The sequence below is a fragment of the Tursiops truncatus genome, chromosome 4 (genome assembly GCF_011762595.2).
Source record: "Tursiops truncatus isolate mTurTru1 chromosome 4, mTurTru1.mat.Y, whole genome shotgun sequence".
In the NCBI taxonomy this organism is placed as follows: Eukaryota; Metazoa; Chordata; class Mammalia; order Artiodactyla; family Delphinidae; genus Tursiops; species Tursiops truncatus.
The window spans coordinates 115,034,312-115,057,062 of record NC_047037.1 but is presented as its reverse complement, the minus strand read 5'-3'; the positions used below and the strand labels follow the sequence as shown (position 1 = coordinate 115,057,062).

At 36.3% G+C, this 22,751-nt stretch overlaps 1 protein-coding gene across 1 annotated transcript in view; it reads right to left on the bottom strand.

Moving 5' to 3' along the window:
• LOC101328856 (multidrug resistance-associated protein 1-like) overlaps positions 1-22,751 on the bottom strand; it is a 77,989-nt gene that overhangs the window by 44,827 nt on the left and 10,411 nt on the right. The window contains exons 3-10 of the mRNA XM_019923341.3: positions 20,404-20,551; positions 19,538-19,680; positions 14,070-14,247; positions 8,181-8,435; positions 6,851-6,916; positions 3,478-3,615; positions 1,919-2,065; positions 84-168 (exon numbers count right to left, since the gene is read on the bottom strand). Of these exons, the coding sequence (XP_019778900.2) occupies positions 84-168; positions 1,919-2,065; positions 3,478-3,615; positions 6,851-6,916; positions 8,181-8,435; positions 14,070-14,247; positions 19,538-19,680; positions 20,404-20,551 (1,160 nt within the window). The remainder of the gene's footprint in view (positions 1-83; positions 169-1,918; positions 2,066-3,477; positions 3,616-6,850; positions 6,917-8,180; positions 8,436-14,069; positions 14,248-19,537; positions 19,681-20,403; positions 20,552-22,751) is intronic.

The following is a 22,751-nucleotide window of genomic DNA, read 5'->3' as shown; positions in this document are numbered from 1 at the left end:
AAATAAATACAAATGTATCTTCAAATCAATTGTCTTCAGCCTAGAAGTCAAATAAATATTGAATACAAAGAGGAACTGCTGACCTCCTATGTACTTTGTTTCTATACTTCGAGGATGAAAGTCCTCAGTATTGAGAAAGTCTTCCAAACGAACCAATGATATTCTTGTCTATCAAAATAAATGCAAATGAAATTTTTTGGGTTTCAAACACAAGTTAAACTGAAAAGCATTTATTGTGAATTACAGTATGATTAAAATTTTTTGATGTAAATTGAAGATATTGATAAAAATATTCAGCAAGCATAGTTTGCATTGTTTTAATGTTTATAAATGAGTCCATCCATAAAGAAAAAGAACAGTTTCAAGGATCAAAGATCAAAACAAATATCATATATGCAGGAAAGCATGAGAAGAAGAAAGCAAAATTCCTCCTTAACATTCTAATAAAGACATAATAACTGATTAATTAATAATTATACAAAAATTAGTTTTTAAAAGCAACTTCAGGACGATTGAATGAATTCTGCTTCTGAGCATAAATAAAATGATTGTTTTGGCAATAGTAACTTTTAGTTATAGTAAAATACCTGTAAAATGTTTAGCTACAATTATGATAAATAGAATCATTTTTCCCCCTGAAACTAACTTGCATGAAACCTCTAGTATATTTTTATTCACTTTATGCTAGGAAATGTCTATTGTTAATGGATAAGATGTAATTGGGCTGTGGTTTTGTTTACCAAGTGTGTCATATCAGTATGCAGAGCTGGTTCTTTTTCTTTTTCTTCTCTTTTCTTTTTTTTTTTTTAACAATTGTTCTCCTTATTTGTTTAGTGACAGTAGTAGCATACCACTAGGAGTTGGAAGACACTTTGCCATACCAGACCTTTAGCTAGATTCTAATTTCAAAAGCAAAACTAAACTGTTACTCTAAGAATGACATTTTCTTTAAGAGAAGTGTGCTGTGAAACAAGTGTTAAAAGCATCACAACAATAGTACTTCTATGCCCTCTGTTGGTCATTATTAGTAAAATAACATAAAAATGGTATTATGTAACAAAAATAGCTTAATTGGTATTTACTATAGAAGTATGTTACTCTTCGTTTAAATAATTTAAAAATTAAAAGGCAAAGTTCTTAGATCAAAGAGCCGGTTCCAATAAGCAAAGATTCACTTTGTTTATGAACCCAGACTTGAAAAGGATTTGATGGTGGAATGCCCAAACCTGGTATCAAAAAAATTTAACTGAGAAAATCTCAGGGCAAAGGGATGAAGGAACTCAGTTCTTTGGATTCCTTGTGGTTTTAGCCACCTTCTACTCATTATAGCATCTACAGAGCCTCTAGCAATTGGAGATTACAATAAAAGCAGGCTGAACCAGATACCTCAAACAAGGTTTGTTGGCAGACTGATATTATCAATGCACTTTTCTCCCTGGTTTATTCATTTAGTATAGACGAAATGCTGCTGAACCCTGGGAAAATTCAGATCCAGCTCTGTGCAAAGCACCTAGTTAAAAATTTTTCAGCTGAAAACAGGAAATGAACCCTTTAATGGCATAGTGTCAAACACCAAATTTTAAAAAGCTAAATAAAAGAAACTAACACTTAGCAAAGAAAACAGTATCACATATTGAAAAGTCATTTTCAATTGACTTGAAAAGAAAGTCAATTGACTTTCTATTGAAAAGACGCGTAAAAGTCATTTTTATAGAAGAGAAGCACAGGCAAAGAAGACACGATTCCTTCCATTCTATAATGTTCTCTATTGCTGATTAAATCAGGGAGGTTAACTTTGAAAGCAGTGTAAAGCAACTACAAAAAGTGAAATTTAAAAAAAAGACAAAGAAATGAAATATGCAAAACCATAGATTTCGGTAGAGAAATGATTCTCAGTTTAAGGATACTTTGGATGTACCTGGACCACAGCTGAGATCACCATTGGTAAATCAAACAGAGGAAGCCTCAAAATATTAAACAAAGACAGAGATGTGAACACTTTAGTGGCTGTTAAAATGTTGCCTTCGTCCAGTAAGAAATAGACCCCAAATGTTGCCAGGGACACCTTAAAAATAGAGATATGTTATTATCTTCAATTATTCAATTATGAGTTAGAGACTCAAAATTAGGAAAGAAAATTTTAATAACCTTTATTGTTGCTGTTTACCAAAATTCAGTACAATTCAGTACTACTGCAGAAAGTTATGAAATCAATGTTTAGTACAGATCATACAATTGTGTATCTTAGATAACGACATCCTGTGAACATGTGGTCTAGCTTCCTTCTTTGACATATCGTATTTTCACTAGAGCAATTATTCCCATTTAAAACGTATAGTAGTTCATCTTTTTTCAAAGTGGAGAAGTTTTATGTAAATTTTTGCCAGTAATGTGTGCATACCTTCTGTCTCATATTCAATAATTATACTTTCTCTGTGTCTTAGTATTAACTAAGGAAGGCATAAATAAATCACGACTGATAAGATTTATATTTACTCGCGTTAAGTTTCATTTAGAAAAGGCAGAAAAGTTCATTTATGCATGAGAATGTATTGACTATTTATCATGTACACAGGACTGTCTTAAACAAATGTTTCTTGGACATTTCTACTAAAGTATTCCAAATGTAAATATTGCTTTTACTTTCATAATACCCATATGTCTGTTTGAATAAAAAATAATAATATTTTAAATTAACAACAGGGGAAACATATAGAATGTTCCCTGACCCCATCACCACTGAGAGTGGTAACTTTGGTTAAAATTGATGCTTCAGGTATATGTAGTTTTCTTATCCTTTGGCTTTCAGCTGCTGCTTCATATTTTAAGGCAATTTATACTCTTTAAATAGCATGAGATTCCCAATATTTGTATGAAGTGACAGAAGAAGAATGACCTCAGTTCATATCAATTCACCTACAAATACTAATTCTATAACTTTGAGGATGTTTCCAAACTATCAATATTTCCATTTCCTTTTGTGAAATGAGAAAAGTAATGCCTTATTATTTCAAGAATGAAATAAAGCAATGCATATAACTTGTCTGGTAAACAGTAGAAACACTCAATAAATGTTTAGATAACTTCCCTTCCCAACTCTATGTAGTGTGACTTTGGGTCTTGCTTAAAAGGGATTAATCATGAAAATCAAAAAACTTTAGAGCTGAAATGGAACTCTGAAATACAGGTTATATTTTTTAAGAATGAGGATGGCATATGTTCAATCCATAAGAAATTTACAAAGATGTAAAATCTTATTATATATAAAAAATACAGACCAATGAGAATGCACGAAAAAATTTTTCCCCTTCTTTAAAACTTTCATTCTCTTATCTCCATAGGTTAATGACTGCATACTTTTTAATTTAAATTCAGATAAATAAGATTTCACTTTGGACACCTTAATTCCAGGTAATTTGAAGGTGAATCCACAAATCAAATTTGAAAATCAAAACAAGAAATAATACACACACTCACAAAGAATGGAACGCAAGTTAAAGTCAGCATAGAAAATACAGCAAGATACCCAGCTGATTCTTGAACTTCCAATTCCTGTTCTCGAATTTCAATAATCTTCTTTTTATAGGAGGGTTCCCATGCATAAAGTTTAAGGATCTGTGAAGAAGTCAGACAATGACTATTTGACAATCAATATCATAGAAGGAATAAAAGCATGCACACATACAAATACACACACTATAACACATACACACACTCACATAATTGTGTAGGTAAAAAAAACAGATGTTACCTATAAAGTAAAGAAAATTTCTCCTGTTTTCAACTGAGTCAAAACACTTCCTTGAATTGTGTTTTTTTGGGGTGGGTCGGGGGAGGAAATCACCATTTCCCCAGGCTTATGTCTCTCTTACCCACCAGTAGCTTATTCTTGAGCCAGATTTTGGCAACATCCCAGTTCCTGGCATGAGCTCCATAGCAGTTTCTATCTAGCTTAATCCTGTCAATTTTCCTTCTGGTCCAACTCTCAGTTCTGTTCTCTTCCCATTTCTAAATATCTAAGCTTCTCTCCTTGGTCTCCTAATTTCTTGAAAACTGATGTCTTGGGACTTCAAGCCATTTTCTGAAAGGTTACTGGTGTTCTGAGATTGTAAACTATTTTCTGAGATGGAAAACATGCAGAAGCAGAATCATACAATGGCTCACCACATATGTTTTAGAGTGAGATAGACCTACATTCAAATTCCAGCTCTATCTCTTTGTGATGATTAATTTTATGTGTTAATTTGGCTACGTTATGTTGCCCAGTTCTTTGATTAAACACCAGTCTAGATGTTGCTGTGAAGGTAATTTTTAGATCTGATTACCATTTAAATCATCAGACTTTAAATAAAGCAGATTACCCTCCATTAAATGGGTTGGCCTCATCCAATCAGTTGAAGACATTAAGAGAAAAAACTGAGGCTCCCTGAGAAGGAAGGAATTCTGCCTCCAGACTCAAGATGGCAACATCAACTCCTGCTGGAATTTCCAGGCTGCTCAACAGATTTCACACTTGCCAGCCCCCATAATCATAAGCCAATTCCTTAAAATAAATCTTTATCTATCTATCTATCTATCATCTATCTATCTATCTATCATCTATCTATCTGTCTATCTATCTATCTATCTATCTATCTATCTATCTATCTATCTGTCCTATTACTCCTGGTTTTCTGGAGATCCCTAATAATCTCTCATCAGATCTGTGAACTTAGACATGACCCTTACCTGCTCAGATACTTTGTTTCCTTATTTGTAAAATGAAAATGAGAAATCTTTTTCTTGAGGTTTATAAGAGGAAACAGATATAAAGTGATAGGCACAGTGCATGACACATAGAAAATGTTCAATAAATGCTAATATATTATCATTATCAAATAGAGGCTCTATGACACCTGTTTTCAGACTCCAAGGATGCAAACTGCTCACACCTTTAAACTATACTAATTGATTGCCACTTGGACCTCTACCAATATTCTAGTGTATTTACTACTGGGACTGCTATTTTAAATCTTGAACTTTGCTTAGATCTTGAGGAAATTTTCTTTTATTTTATCTACACTGTCCTAGTCCTACTGATAATACAAATTTCCTTTTATGAATATCAATACTTAAAACCTATGAACATACATCACTCTACTTTCTAATGGATGCAGGAGCTCTCAATTAACCCACCAAGAGGTGCAAGATACATCTGGATCATATACTTTGGGGATGTGTGACCTTATTGAATAATCTGAGTTAAATTTCAGAGTTAGTTACTGCCATTCTAAAGTTCAGATGATTAAATGGATAACAGCCTCCTTTCAAGGTATCTTCAATCTAACAATGTCTTTCACTTCAGTAATTTATATTTTTGTAAAAATTCTACACAGCACAATACAGTATATCATTTATTGATTCTAAGGTGAATCAATGGGTACATATAATGGGTTTATTCTGTGTATATAATGATAGATGCACCAGACAGAGGGAATGTCCTATGCATCTTTAAATGTTAGAAGGAGGGCTTCCCTGGTGACGCAGTGGTTGAGAGTCCGCCTGCCGATGCAGGGGACACGGGTTCATGTCCCGGTCCGGGAAGATCCCACATGCCGCGGAGCAGCTGGGCCTGTGAGCCATGGCTGCTGAGCCTGTGTGTCAGGAGCCTGTGGAGCCTGTGCTCCGCAACGGGAGAGGCCATAACGGTGAGAGGCCACAACGGTGAGAGGCCCGCGTACCGCAAAATAAATAAATAAATAAAATAAATGTTAGAAGGAAATTCCATGTGAACTCTGCAAATTTTGTGCTTTAGAAAAATCTGGTAAGCTATAATCCAAGTGCAATAGGATTTGAAATTATATACAGGTCTCCAATTTACAATGATTCAATTTAGGATTTTTCAGCTCTAGGATGGTGCAAAAAGCAATGCTCATTCAATGGAAACTGCACCTCCAATTTCGGATTTTGATCTTTTCCCGGGTTAGTAATATGTGGTATACTACTCTGTCATGACGCTGGGCAGCCACACAGTCCAGAGAGTAAACAACCAATACACTTGCAACCATTCTGTAACCATACTACCATTCTGTTTTTCACTTTCAGTACAGTATTCAATAAATTAATGAACTTTTCAACACCTTATTATAAAATAGGCTCTGTGTTAGATGATTTTGCCCAACTGTAGTCTAATGTAAGTGATCTGAGCATATTTAGGCTAGGCTAAGCTATGATATTCAGTATGTCAGGTGTATTAAATGCATTTTCGACTTAAGGATATTTTCAGCTTATGATGGGTTTATCAGGATATAGCTCCATTGTAAATTCAGGAAGATCTCTATTCAAAAGTTCAAAAGGTTTCACTCATTTTATCACAGAGAAAATGTTAGTGGTGTGGCATGGGGGTAGCTTTTCTAGGAAACAAATAATCTGTAACACACCTTTCATAGAATAGCATTTGTATGATCATTTCTATTCTGAGTAAAAGAACCCCATATAAATCTGCCTTCTCATCACTTACCCTGTCTGTATAAATCTGCCTTCACACTGATGACAATGATATTGTCACTCTGCCCTGCTTCATCCCATCACTTCTACCCTTGAAACAAGTAATATTTTGTATCTTTTGGGATGTTTGTGTTTAGTTGTTGGTTGAGAATCAAAAAAAAAAAAAAGCCTGCATTTTATTTGGCTTTATTTAAATGTTATTTCAACAATAAGAATTCCTATACATCTGAAATCTAAAATAGTCCCTCAAAAATTATACTTATATCATTACTTTGATATTGAGAATGCTAAAAAATTCATTTATTGTTTAACTCATTGCTATATTCTAAATAGTTAAATTAAAGGTATGCTCTTTTTATATTACCTTAATTCCATGTAAGATTTCATTGAGCAGTTTTATCTGTTTGTCTTTGTTCTTCGTTTGGCTTTTCTAGGTAAGGAAAAGAAAATGAAAGTATATTTGACGAGAGTTGCTAATACTTTAATTGACATGACCATAGCTATTTTTAAAAATACAATGTATTTCCTCTATTTTGTATAATATTTTATATAAAACCATCTTATAATGTTCATGCAATATTATTCTGTTGATAATGTTAGAAAATAGTTATAAATAGACATTATAAACTTGAAAGTAGCCAGCAGTAGGATAAAAACAAGGTGTACATTTTCCAAAAGAGTAGAAAATATAACAGTTATTTAGAGTGGAATGATAAAATAATATCCATAGTCTATTAAAATGGGATAAAATTCCCCAAACTCTATCAATTATATATATATATATATAAATAAAGGTTTCTATATTTTAAGTGTACTATCTTGAGTGTTATTAGCACTTTGGAAATTAGAGTGATTAAAATGTATATTTTCAAATACTGTTTTTTTGGCAAACATTATATAAGTATTATACATTTATTCAAATGCTTAATATTTATATTATTTTATACTTATTATTGTTTAGGTATTGCTTCTTAAGGGTTTCCTCCAATAATACTGTCACAATTATTTTATATATAATAATAAGTATTTGTATATCTAACAAAGTACACATTTACAAGTTAATATCCTTAATATTGTTTGTATGATTAAAGCATATTTTCTGTTTGGAATATTTGTATATAATATTGGAGTCTCTTTGGATGTCTTAGGGCTCTAGATTAAGGTCCTAAAAATGTAAGTCCAGGGCTTCCCTGGTGGCGCAGTGGTTGGGAGTCCGCCTGCCAATGCAGGGGACACGGGTTCGTGCCCCGGTCCGGGAAGATCCCACGTGCCGCGGAGCGGCTGGGCCCGTGAGCCATGGCCGCTGAGCCTGCGCGTCCGGAGCCTGTGCCCCGCAACGCGAGAGGCCAAAGCAGTGAGAGGCCCGTGTACCTCAAAAAAAAAAAAAAAAAAAAAGTAAGTCCATTCCTAAAAATTTGACTTACAATCATTTAAAATCAGAATATTTTTTAAAAATTAGTTTAAAAGAATTCACTGAAAAACCTGTTATTCTAAATACTAGTGTGTTTAGTAATTCGTAATTATTTTATAATCATATGTTATTTTCTATTTCTCATCTTTAAAGCCTAATCTTTTTGGTAATTACTTGAAAACTTCAGAAAAATATAAAAGAAGGCATAAATTTTCAGCACCTAAATGTATTAAAGTAATAAGTACTATTGAACACATGTAACTTGAGGCAATCATATTCTTACCTTCAGCTTTTTCATTCTATTTGCAACTAAAGTATTCATTGGGATAACAAACACAAGGACTGCTACCCCTGCTAACACTGCTGGACCCAGCTCTTGCCAAAGGAATGATACGGCCATCAGGATTTGAAAAGGACCTGACCAAAGGAGATTGATGTTTGCGGTCAAGTCCATGAGCTGCTGGGCATCTGCTGACATCAAGTTAATAATTTCCCCAGTGGAAAACTTTTTTCTAGAAACATTAGATAAAAGCAGGGCCTGGAAAAAGAGAAGCAAAATACTCAGAGTTCTGTAGATCATGAGGGATCTTTACAGTCAAACAATGGTAACTTTTAACTAAAAATAAAAATTTGTAATATATTTAGACAAATATGCATGATTACTTATGCATCAGATCATATAATATCAAGAGCTATGTTTTTAGATGAAGAAAAAACAATTATTGATCAAATTACATAGTTTTAAAATTTACTATGTATTGGTAGAGAGTAACAGTTGGATTCCCAAGCAAATACATTCACCAAGGACCCTTTACAATTTGTGGAATTGAAAAACTGCAAAAGAAATCAATTCTAGATTTCTAGCACTGAGTTCCTCTCTATTTACTGGCGTATAATGCTAAACCATCTAACTTTTATCAATACAAAGTACACAAGTGAATCAATGAATATCTAATGAATGCTAATTTTTCAATGATACAGTCCTAAATCTTAAAGAGATTATAATCTAATTGTGCAGTCCACTCCCCTCCTACACAAAGGTCCTACACACAGGCTGATTATAACAATAGGTAAGAAGGGCCATGGGGATTCAGAGAGATAAGAGTATTGAAAAGGCTTCATGGACAAGTTGGAAATACATGTTTTCTTTTCTTCCAAAGCCTAATTCTCACTTTCCCTCTGTGTATGTTATTTAATATTATATTGAATTCAATATCCTTAAGGTTAATTACTGGTATCTTCTTACTAAGGTTGATATTAGAAATTCATTTATTTAATTTCCCACTCATTTAAAATTCCCAGTGAAAAGCATAAATAACTGTAAAAATAGTGGAAATTTATATTTAAACTGGAAAAGAGGCAAAAGTCCATTCATATGACAAAAGTTCTAAAGAATTTCCATCACATTGATTTAAAGAGAGACAGGATTGAGAGCTGGATCTAACAAAAGTAAATGGTATACAGGAGGCACTCAAGATCTATTTATTCAATAAATGACTAATACAAAGCCAGAGGAAAAGCCCATCTGGAAAAAAAGTAGGCAGGGCCTTCAGTGGAACACTTCTAACATTCCCTAGCTTAAAGCCGAGGGGCTCAGTGCGTGTGGGAGGTCATGGGGCTGCTGGAGGAGATGCACAAACCTGGGAGTTTCACAGAGTGTCAGGATCCCCCTAAGCCCTATGGCTACTGCAGTGTTGAATCCTTTACATTTCTGCTACTGACTTCTAAGGGGCACAGTGGTGTTGATGATAAAACAGAATAAACACTGCTCCCATAAGAGGAAAAAAGGAAAAAATACTAATCACAACAATAGTTAGGCTTCTATCCACGCCTCCTCCAAATGTAGCTTTGTAAACTCCCTTAATAAGTTATTGACCATTTAAAGTGGCCAAGTAAAACAATGGAAATCCAAGAAGAGTTATTCTCATTTCATTAAGACTATAGCATTTTTTAAGAGAGATCCATTGATCTCTAATAGCACCCACCCCCAACTTACTATTATAAACAAATATAAACTCTTTTCTCCCACTTTTCTAGAAGGAAAAGATAAACCACACTTAGTATTTATGAAAATACTAAAAGACTGAGTAATTCAAAATCATCAAATTATCCAAGGAACCAAATAAATACCCTCCTTTTGGAAAACACACAAAGCACAACTGTCACCCGCAAAACCCATTAACAATTCTAGTGGGAGGGAGGGAGACGCAAGAGGGAAGAGATATGGGGACATATGTATATGTATAACTGATTCACTTTGTTATAAAGCAGAAACTAACACACCATTGTAAAAAAAAAAACAATTCTAAGGGGACTGGGTAATACAATAAAGTCTAACCTTTTTTTTTCCCTTTCCCTGGGTGTTTAGTCTAGTCTCACTTGCTCCCAGGGGACAGTGTGCAGAGGCCTCGCACCCAGCCCTTCAGACCAGAGTTCCTGCTGAGAAAGGAAACGGCCGAGCCTACACCGATGCTCGGTGTCGGGGTGCAGTAGCCACGCATGACACTTAATCCAAGATGGCAGCAGCGGGCCGCGAGCAGAGATGTTGGGCCTGGCACCTTGATCAGGAGCCTGAGCAGCACAGCTGCAACCACCCAGCAAGAACCCCGCCCCCTCCCCTCCCCTCCCCGCCAGCCTGTCGGGAGAGCCCAGTGCTGTAGAGCAGCGGTCCCCAAGGACTGGTTTCCTGGAAGAAAATTCTTCCACGGACTGGGGGTCCGGGGTGGAGGGGGATTGTGGACCCCTGCTCTAGAGCGAGCTCCCGTCTCTCCGTTATCTGATCAGAGAATAAAGCTTTCCTTTGCTCCTAACCCAATCTTGGTGGGCTCGAAGGACACTGAACAGAAGGACCCTTGTTGGGGACCCACTCAGGAGGATCTGTAACACAACTATGTGACTCGTCACTTTTTGAAACTTCATTCATTTCATTGACTGAATTATGCTCTAAGAAGACCCAGATAAACCAGATATGGCTTCCAACCTCAAAAACCCTTTTTATGGACTGGAAATATCTTTTTATCACTGAGCTCAATTCACTAATGGTTCATTTCATCTTATGATGATGAAATTTGTTTTACAATTTCACATTCTCCCTCGTGTATTTGTTCCTTTCTGGACTCATTGCCACGGCCCTGGTTCATATCTTTATTTCCTGAACTATTTTTCCTGACCATCCTAGCTGTAAGTCATAGACATCATATAATTTAGAACTTGCTGGGCCCTAAACACTTCTATCCCAGTGATTCTCAAACAGTGGTTGCCATACTTCTAATGAGTCATGGTGTTCGTAAAGGTGGATCCTCATAAATCTATGAGAATTCATTTCTTTTCAGTTCCTTTGGATGCAAAATAAGTATGCCAGGATTTTCTTTCTCTCTCCTCCTTCTGATCACACTTAAGTATACCTATTTTAAAGAATGGAAACAGAATTTTATCAGTTTTCTTTATATTATATACTTCCCACAATTAAGGAAAGAATAAACCTTTAAGCCACAAATGTAGACAGTCTAGACACGGTTATTCAACTTAAATTTAATTGAAATTAAAAATCTACCTCCTTACTCTTACTAGCCACGTTTCAGTTTCAAGGGTTCAACAGCCATATATGACTAGTGGCTACGATACTGGGCAATGTGGATATAGAATATTTTAAAAAATCACAGAAACTCCTATTGGATGGTATTTGATGGAAGAATGCCCTCAGACTGCCCACATTAAGCCCAGGACTACCTGATGCTGCTTTTGAACCATATCTTGTTTCTTAGCCCTCAAGAATTCCCATGGAGGGCTTCCCTGGTGGCGCAGTGGTGGAGAGTCCGCCTGCCGATGCAGGGGACCCGGGTTCGCGCCCCGGTCCGGGAGGATCCCACATGCCGCGGAGCGGCTGGGCCCATTAGCCATGGCCGCTCAGCCTGCGCGTCCGGAGCCTGTGCTCCGCAACGGGAGAGGCCACAACAGTGAAAGGCCTGCCTAACGCAAAAAAAAAAAAAAAAAAAAAAAAAGAATTCCCATGGAGCCTGCAACGGAGAGCTAAGGGGTAACAAAACCTGAGTTTTAAGACCCAAAGACTCGTGCAGTGATCAAGTGGAAGGAGGCCTGTGTTCTTCCCCACAAACCTTAAAAAATGATGTTCCCTGAACTTTACTCCAAAGTAGCAGCAGTCATGTGGATGGATACAGAACAAGAGCTTTCAAACACCTCCCTTCCTCACCAAGAAAAAGGTGTGAGACCAGCTTTAACCCAGTGTAACAAATCCCTGGTGAAGGAGGGCCAGTGTCAGATGAACATGGGTCATCTGGTGCCACTATGAGAGCCATTTAGGATCTTGAAGTTATCTAAATATGACAAAAATCAGAATCCTAAAATCTGTATAGGAGAAGGGAAATTTAGCAACCCCAGTTGGTCCCCCTGGAAAGCAGATATAGGATAAGAGACTCAGAAGGAAGACTGCCTTATATTTGTGCCACTGCATGGGCTGTCCCAGAGCATCCTAGCACAACAGGTCACTACTAATATCTTCCGCTGTTTGTCTGATGGAGTTAGAATTAAATCTTAATCCCTACTGCAGGATCCACTGAACCAGCTTGATTGCTGTATTCCTTTGATCCTTGAGTGCCCTTTGTTATTAAACATTCTCTAAGGACCCATACAGTCTCACTCTTGTAGACTCTGTTCCCTCTTACATTATCTCCAGGGTCTTTTTGCCCTTATGATGGACTCACCCATAGCACTTGATTTTCCTTTTTATTTCGGACAGTTTGCTCCAATTTCTACCGCAATCTACTCTTTTATGCTTGTAAATGCACCCCAATCCTATACCTAAACTCCAATGCTTTAATCAATGAATGAAGTCCTGTTCCATATAGACCATATATCGAAAACAAATGTTAGCATTTAAACTGATTCCTAGACTCTTTGATCAATCTTTTCTCCATATTTGGATTCTGTAAATTCTCAGAATTTACAGCCGTTAAAATTACAACTGGGGCAGCCTCTCTGACCCTGTACCTGGGCTACGTTATACAGAGCTAGCTCTACTTCAAGTTCAGTATTTCCTGGCTCAATTGAGCTTGGGTCATTCCAGAGTCTCTAAAATCACTCTATGCCTCCATTTTGGCCTAATATGGCCAAATCGTCTGTAACACTTCATGCCCAGGTCAACCCAAATTATATTTCCTTCCACTTACACAAATCCTACAGCTTTCCGAAAGACTATTTCAAGTCTCCTTTCTATGTGAAACCTTCCTTAACTGCCTACACACATTGTAGATTTCCTGCTTATCTGATCTCTTATAATATCTGCATTTAGTTCCACACATTTATTATGTATGTTAATAGTTCTCTCCAGTTTCTTGAAGGCAATGGCTCATTTATTCACTTACTCAGTCTTCCAACTTTTATAAAAATGTGTAAAAGCCACTCTCTTAGATGATAAAGGTACAACAGGTTAAAAAGTTCCTATTCCAAATCTGAAGAGCCCATAATTTAAAGAGGAGTACAGACTAAGAAGGCAAAATACTCCTGTTGATTTAATAACTCCGTGATAACTACGGGAGGGAGGAAACTCTTTAATTGTTTGTAACTATCATGTAAATAAAAGGCTCTGAATGGTAAAGAGGTGGTATTTAAAATTGTATTTTCAAGAAAGGACAAATTAAACTTTAGGGTCATGCTAGGTATAAGGATCAGGTAGGTTTTGGGGTGGGTGGGAGAGGGCTTGGACTCAAAGAGAAATAGGTAACGACTGTAGAGAGAAGGATGGCTTTGTTGCATGAAAAGACAGAGTGAGCAGAGCAAGTAAAAGGTACTATGTAGATGGAACATGATCATGGAAAGGAATTTTATTGATACATAAATATAGACAACCATAAAACATTCAATTCCATTCATCTTCTGAGGAGGAGTTAAGTGATATAACAGTGGACACAGAATATCATTTAATTTCATGGATTGGAGTTGACTAGAAATTTCAGGGACTATAGACAGAGGACCCTATAAAGAAATTAATGTAACCAATATTGATGAGTCAAAGTTCTTTCATAGCAAAATAAATGTATATTCAAAGGACACACTAGAACTTTTTAACATACACTTCTATTTTTCCAGATCCCTTATTTGAAAGCACATAAGGATACGGTTCATTTAGAAATTGGGAATTTCTTCAATCTTTTACCTTCTTGTAGATCAGTCCAATTACAGCTGTCTTAATTTTTGCTGAAGTGAGCATGTTAAAACGTTGGTACTGCTGAAGGATCAGGGTTTGCAAGAAGACTACGACAAAAAGTGCCAAAGCATAACCATAGCCACTCCAGCCAAAATCTGGGCGGTGTTCACAGAAAATGATCATTTGCCTGAATGTCATATGCAAATTGAGAAAAGAGAAGAAATGTTAAACATCTGAAGTAATAAAATGCTTATGTGAATTAAGTGCTGTCAAAATGTTACACACACACACACACACACACACACACACACACACACACACGTACATACTCTTGCCTGTTCTTCTTTTACTTGCCCAATTTGGCATCCTTTCCCCCTTTATTTTTACTCAAGCATATATAATAAATAGAATCAACAATTATTATCGCAGGCTTGTGGGTAGAAGGATATTTTCTAGTTTTCATATGGCAATCTCATTAAATAATTAAATGTTCTGGTCTAACTTCATCATGAAAATTGAGACACAGAGACATTTAAAAGGTCTTTTTTTTTTTGCTGAAATCATGCATTTTGTTAAATATAGGGAAACATGACAATTAGAACCTAAGCAGACAATCTCTTAGCATGGCAAAAAGACACTGTTTCTTTAAAGGCCTGAATTATAGCTCCCCTTTTATTACTTTTATGCATATCCAATTTCCCTCTCCTCTACCTTTACTTATTTCCTCTTAAGTTTGGTGACAACATGGTCATCGTGATTAAGGTCAATGCTGGGTACACCTAGACAATAGGGATGGTTCTAATTATCTAAGCTTCGATCTACTTTATTAACAGCTTGGACAGTTAATAGATGTATACTTAAATGCAATTCATGTTGCCCGAATTGCTTTATAAACCAAGTACTTCAGAAATTATCTTTATTAAAATTGTACCTTCGAATCAAATATAATACCAGTGCCTCTAAAAATCCTACTATAAAACTCTAGTCACTGAAAATCACTATTTGAAGTGACCACAACCCACATAAACATTATACAACAGCAGGTTCTGTATTTTTAGTTGATGTCTATCAGATGCTATCCATTGGGACTCCAAATTATTTTTACAAAAGCAACTTACTAAATAACTTCTTGGTCTCAGAATTAAATTTCCTGAACGAGAAGCACTATTCTTCTTACTGTAGATACATCTATCAATAGACTGTTTCCTGTTTCATAAAATCAAACAACTAAATGACTATCACCAGGTACTATATTAATATGGAACTACTAAAAATATTTCCAGGAAATACTGTAAATAATCTGTGATCAAGGCATGGTAAAGACCGTAAATCTATATTCATGATATCAGATATAAATACTCATTTTTTGGTTTGACTGACATTAGAATAAAATCCCAATAAATGGGAAAAAAGAGTAAGCACCATGATCAACAAGAAACAAATTTCTTCTACTAGTAAATTAATGAAAGTATTATTTTGATATATTTATTATACATGAGACATGATCATATAAATTCATAAAATTCTGATGACTCAATTCTTCCCCAGTGTGGGAATTGTAAGCTTATTCAGCTACTCTAGAATGAGTGCTTCTTGGAAAAGCATAGCTTTGGATAAATACATTTACTCAGTAATCCATTCAGGAATTGTATTTCGTTCTATGTGCCAGGCTCTGTGCTAGGAGCTAAGGACACAAAAATTGAATAAGTTCCTGGAGGAACGTACAGTCTACTCAGGGAGAAAGACATGTCAACTGACTCATTGCAATGCAATGTTGAAATTTCTGTTTTGCAGGTGTCATCAAGCTAGTATGTTATAAAAGGTGTGTGACAAAATTAGGGAGACAATTCTCTACCCCACAGCCAAGGACTTAACAATTCTTTAGTACCCCACAGACTGCAGATTTGGGAAGAATACAGAGACACTGAATTGCTATCGTCTATAACTATTTTCAGAAAGAGTGACCACAGTGAGATTCTCTAATGAGTTTCTTGAGCAGTAGTCAGTCATTGGCAAATGGAAATCAGAACATGACTAAGAATGGCTGGGGATCACTTGCTACTCCTCTCATTTTGAATTTGAACCTAATTCCCCTCCCTTTGGATCTGAGTTGAATTAAGGAATTGCTTGACTAAAATAATATGGCCCAAGTGACATCCTGGGATTTCCAAGTCTAGGTTGTAAAACGACTTGCCTAAACTTCTTGGAATGTTTACTCTGGGAACATCCAGCTGCTATGTAAGAAGATCAACTAACCAGAGACCTCAATGCTTAAGCTAACCATTCAGAGAAGCTGTGGAGAGAGAGAAAAAGAGGGAAAGAGAGATGACCATTTCCAGCCATCCTAGCCCAGGCATCAGGCATATAAGTTTAGAAGCCATCTTCACATTCTGGTACCAGCAGATGCAGAAAAGAATCAAGGTATCACTCAGCCAACAGCTAGGTCCAAGTTCCCAGATGTATGTCTCTATTGGAGCTGCTACAACTATCTCAACTCTTCAAGCTACTCAGTGAATTCCCCAGTCATTGTGGAGCAGAGAAAAACAATCTCTCTCTGAAGCCCTGGTCCACAAAATCATGCACATAATAAAATCATGGTTGTTTTATACCACTTAGTTTTGAAGTGGCTAATTTTGCAGCAATAGATCACCAGAACAGGGCAGGAGAGAAGATGCTGGCCAATGCATCTCTGATAGATGGACTTCTGGTCATAGGTGAATGGTAATTACTCAGTGGTAACTACTTAAAAATAACTGGAATATTCAGAGGTGAGGGGCAGAGGCAGGGGGAATGAGACATCTGTTATCTTGTCTGTGGGAGGAGGGGACAGTTAATCCAGGAGACATTTGGCTTATATGTCTATAGACAAGGGAACCAAATAGAGACTCTGGGGTAAAAACAACAGAAACAGTTTTCTGACAGCAATAAAACAGCTTCTGCCCTTGGATTCCTTAACACCATTCTCTTTCGGTTCTCCTCTCTCTGTTCCAGCCACTCCTTCTCACTATCTTTTGATGGATTTCCCTGTCTTCACCACCTCTACACACTGAAAAAGCTTGTGATTTTTTGTGTGGACATCTTTACTTCCCTTCACTGTAACTAAGGTGAGCTCATCCAGAACATAGCTTGATATACCTAGTCTAATTTGGAACAGTTCCCACATTTATCACTCTAGCCTATATCTTTCCTAACTCCAAACTTATGTAGACGATTGCTCATTCAAACTTTTTACCTAAATGTCTGTCAGGGATCCCCAAGACCACTCCCTCGTTAAATGATTCATTAGAACAACTTTTAGGACTCAACATATAGTCATATCCACGAGTATTAATTATTATGGTGAAAGGATGCAAAACAAAATTAACAAAGAGAAAAGGTGAATGGGGTGAAGTCTAGGGGAAAACAGGTACAAGCTTCAAAAAGTCCTCTCTCAGTAGAGTCACAGAGAACTCTCTTAATTCTCCCAGCAGCTAGTTGTGGCAAATATGTGAAATGTTGTCCACCAGGGAAGCCCTTTAAAGACTCAGCATCCAGGGCACACTTTTCCTAACACACGCCCAAATTCCAGACTCTCGGAAGGAAAGCAGGTATTCAGCATGGACCATGTTGACTGTATGAACAGTCTGGAGATACTGAACCACTCCTATCAGTTAAGGTGGTGGGAACCCTCCTGAAGTTCAAGTTCCAACTGCCAGCCAAAGGCCAGCCCTATAAACAGGCCTTCCAAAGGACAGCAGTCAGGTCTGCTATTTTAATTCTTTTCTGCAGAATGGCTAATACATATTTCACATTTAGCAAATTCCACTCCCTACTTGACTCTTTCCTGAGCCTTCCATACCTTCCATAAACGGTAACTCATTGACCTTGTGATTTAACAGAAACTCGGAAGCCATCCTTGACTCCTTTCTTCCTCTCTCAACGTACGTTCAATCTATCAGTGCATTATGTTGACTCTACCTTTAAAATAAAGCCAGAAGCTGACCACGTATCACCTTCATTGCTACAACCTAGTTGAAGCCATCATTGACTTTTGCCTGGATTATCTTAGCTGTTCCTTCTTCCACTCTTGCTCTACTTTATTCTCTGTGCAGCAGCTAGAGTGATTCCTGTAAAACTGAAGTCTAATCATATCATTCTACGCTCAAAATCTCTCAAAGGTTTCCCTTCTAATATATCACGTTCCATAAGGCCCTTCAAAATCTTTTCCAGCCCCCAAATCTTTCTGACCTCAGTCTTATCACTTTCCTTTTCTGACCTCTCAGCTTCCCTGCTCCAGCCTCACTTGCCTTCTAAGGGTCCTCAAAGACACCAAGCACGCTGCTGCCTCAGGGCTTTAGCCATGCAATAGATATGGTCTCGGCTTCCTCCCTAACTTCCTTCAGAACTTTGTTCAAATTTCACCTTATAACAAATGTCCTCCCTAATCACCTCACAGAAAAAAACAACTTCCAGTTCCCCAGACTGGTATTCTCTACCCTATTGCCTTGCCGCACTTTGCTTTCCTTAGCACTGACTATTTCTTAATACAATTTATATTTATTCATTTGTTTAGTATTTATCTCTCCCTTCTAAGTGTCATCGGAGCAGGGACTTTTTGATTTTTGCTCTATCCCCATGGTCTACTTAGAACAGTTTGGCATGTAGTAGGTGCTTAATAAATATTGGATAAATATGTGCCTGAATATTATTTGGGATCCAGGCAACTCGGGATTAACTCTATTTTCATGAATTAAATTGTTCTTAAAAACTCCAACTTGAAAACTTATTCAAAACAAAAAGTATAATTATTAGTTCATAAAAAAAAGTTTCCTTGTGTTTCCTTCATACGACAGGCAGAAGTATGGAAATGTCCCCTTGAAAAAGTTAGCCTATAGTCAAGGACTCGATTTTAATGTCTGCCTGTGAATCCTTGCATATAGATACTATAGAAATATTATAGAAATTCTTTCATTTTTTTCTCTCTATGTGTACACATAAATATATACACATACATATATATTTATATATATTTATATATTATTACCTTGGCTGATAAATTTCAATTCCCAAAAGTCCACAGCTAAGAAAAATAGAGGTATGTGTCCTTTCATTTTCTAAACATATACTCAAGCCAGATTTCCTAGATTTGAATTGTAACTCTGGCATTTTCTAGCTGTATGGTCTTAGGCAAAGTACTAGAAATTCTTTGTTTCTGCATTGTGATAGTGGGTACAATACTACTTCCTACATCATAGGATTGTTGTAAAGATTAAATAAGATAATTAATATAAAGATTTTTAGAACAGTGCTTAGTACATGGTAGGTTTCAGTAATTACTCACTATAGTATCATAATTCACATTCATATCACAGGCAAACGTAATAGACTGCCTGTATTCTAAATAAAATTTGTAATTGGGACCTATCTCACTCTTTTTTAGTGAATGATTTGCTTATCATTTTCCTGTGGGAAGAAGAAAAAACAAGACTTCAACTTACTTCATTATGAGTGGGCTAGTGAAGGACAGAACATCAGCAAACACTTTGAATAAAGCAACTTGAATCAGGACAAACTTAAAGGTGTTCCACAATGCACGGAGCAGAGATGGTTTCCTGGTATGTGCCTCTTTATGAAAAGATGACTACATAATTAAAGAAAATAAAAACAATGTGAAAAGGGAACAGAACTAATATATAAAATATATATAAACTAACCATAAAATTAGTATTGCACTCCAAAGATAGTAAAGCAACAACAAAAAAATAAATTCAGCTAAACTTGAAAATATGGCCCATATCATTGGTATGGTATGTCTCCAAACCACATGGCATTATTTATACCACGTGGCATAAGTGCAAAAATATTTTATTTTATCCCTTTTGTGAGTTTTGAAACTGTTTAAATAATACAGTTTTTATCTTCAAATTATATTTTCTTTTTGAGAAGTCTAAAGACTATATATATATTCATATGTGTGTGTGTGTGTGTGTGTGTGTGTATCATGCTACATGTGGAGAACCTATCCCTGCCCCACAAGCTTTGGCCTTGGCCACTATATGATTTACTTTGACCAACAGACATGATTCTCTGAGATATGCAGACCATCTTTGCCATGATGGATGAGGAAAGATATTGGTGAGATGCCAAAAATTATATACATATCAACACATTTGCTCCTGAACTTTGAAGGGAAGAGATGCTTAATAATTTGATGACAGAAATTAGCTGCAATAACAACCAATTATACTTATAGAAATGGCTTGTTATTTCACATATTTAAGGTATTTTCTATATCGATACCTCATATTTCGAACAAGCTTTATTAGTTTTTTCGTTAAGTACTAACAATTTAATAATTAATTACCTTTACTTTTTGCCTCTCTTGATTCTTTAGAACTTCCTTCCTCCATTGTTTTTCAAACATGGGACACACAATATAGGAGGAATCACTTTCATTTAGTTCGAAAAGATCCTCTCTTTCCAAAGGTTTTTTATAGCCTAAAATAATTATTCTAAAAATGAAAGAGCAAGGTAAACAATTCAGCAAAATCAATAATGAAGTTAAAACTAATTTTGCACACATCAGCTTGACTTCTTGATTTATAAATTATTTTATTGATCAGGTTGGAATGACGAGAGAGTGTGTTTGAAAAATCATACAACTCTATCCTGGAGTTCAATAATGTATAATAATCCTTTGTAGCTTTTAACAGGGCTGTTTAGATATCCAATTATTCAGTGAAACACTAACTTCATTTACTCATCTCATACTGGAGACACCCACCTACCCTACCTCCCTTACTGAAATTTAAATAGCTAACTTTCACAGTAAGGTATTCATGCCAAAACCCATATTTGCTTTTTAGGCTTGTATCAGAAGAGAAATGGATCCATCCTCTGCTGGGACTATATATACCCTTTGACACTTGACTTTACAGAATGTCCAAGTGGAGTAGCTGTATCTGCCCCACAAACTTAGGCCTTGGCCATATGACTTACTTTGATCCATAGCATATGAGTCAATATCACAGAGCCATTTTGGAGCTGATGCCTTAAGAAGTACGGCAAGATACTGCCAGCCTCTCAGTACTTTCCTCCATTCAAAAAGCTTGCCCCAGAGTACATGGTGAGTCATTATGCAAAAACAATGGGTCTAAGCTGAGATTTTCCCAGGCAAACAAAGGTGCATGGTCTAGTTATACCACGAACGTTATTGTGGCAGACAATGATTTGTATTTACCTTACACCCATCCCTTCTGCCTCAACTCTTCCTACAAACTGGAATTTGATATTTATTCATTTGAAAATCTCTTGAACTCAGAGTAAGTGCTTATTCCAGCCACAGAGTTATGATCTATGATTGGCCTAAATCAGTCCTGGTAATCTCATTACTTTTTTGCTTAGCATTAAATAATATAACTCAGTTACGGCTAAGGAAATCTAAACAAAAGTCTACTGAGGAGAACTTTCTTTTTCAAAAGAAAACACAAAACAGGGAGTTCCCTGGTGGCCTAGTGGTTAGGAGTCCACACTCTCACTGCCGTGACCCGGGTTCAATCCCTGGTGGGGGAACTGAGATCCCGCAAGCCGGGCCGCATGGCCCAAAAAAAAAAAAAAGACACAAAACTTCACAAGGAGAAAATGCTTGCCTTCCTTTTCCTGCACCTTCCTCCTTCCTCCCTGTACTGAAGACATAATGGTCTGAGATGGAGAAGCCATCTTTGCCACCATGGGTGAAAAGCCGAATACTAGAAATGGAGGGTGGAAAGATAGAAAAAGCCTGGGTCCTTGATAACATTTCTGAGGTAGTTCACCAGCCTATTCCCTGCTGGTGAACTACCCAATAACATAAGAAAATAAATACATATCTATTTAAGCTATTATTATTTGACTATTCTGTTACCTGAAGCCAAACACACTGCTAAGTAATATAGTTCAGATATACTCAGTTTCAAGCTTGATGACATGACTGATTCAATAAGAAATTAAACTACCATTTAAACCCAGGCCTTCTGACTCTATAGCTTCAGTTTTTTCCATTACAAAGTATATTAGTCCAAGAGACCATAACAAAGTATTACACTACTCCAAATTGGAACTGCTTTCATTGTCATTGTTACTGAACAATCTGAATTGATTGACCCTCGGATGGATTTAAACCCTGTGGTAACCGGTCTCCACTGGATTCAATTTTACTTTTATTACACTGTCTAATATCATATTACAATTCATAATTAACAAAAAGGCTTAAATGTACTAAGAAAGGACCTTCCATAATCATGCCTCTGTTGGTTCAATATGCTGGACAATTTCCTTCAGTGCACTTTTAAAAACATATTAAGCAATAAACTACTTTTATGTCATATTAAGTCCTTCTATTCTGTTCCACAAAATAAATATTCATTTTCAAAATAAGACTGCATTGATTTTCACAAAAGCATTTTTAATAACATTTACTGCTTCAGCATTTTGAGTTAGAACCGTGCAAAACTCAGCGGTTTTGGTTCACGGGGATAAGTGACCCCTGGCTTTCATGCTGTCTCCAAATAATGCAGCATCTAAAAGTGACACTTAAGCCGAATTGATTGTGGTGTATTTGGGTTCGGCTGTGACTTCCCTTTTGCCATGTGTGTGCTTCTTCCACCTCTTTTGCTCTCTTCTGGTCTAACTTTTACACATAAGCATCTAGGAAAAGAGGAAGTGGTGTTTCTT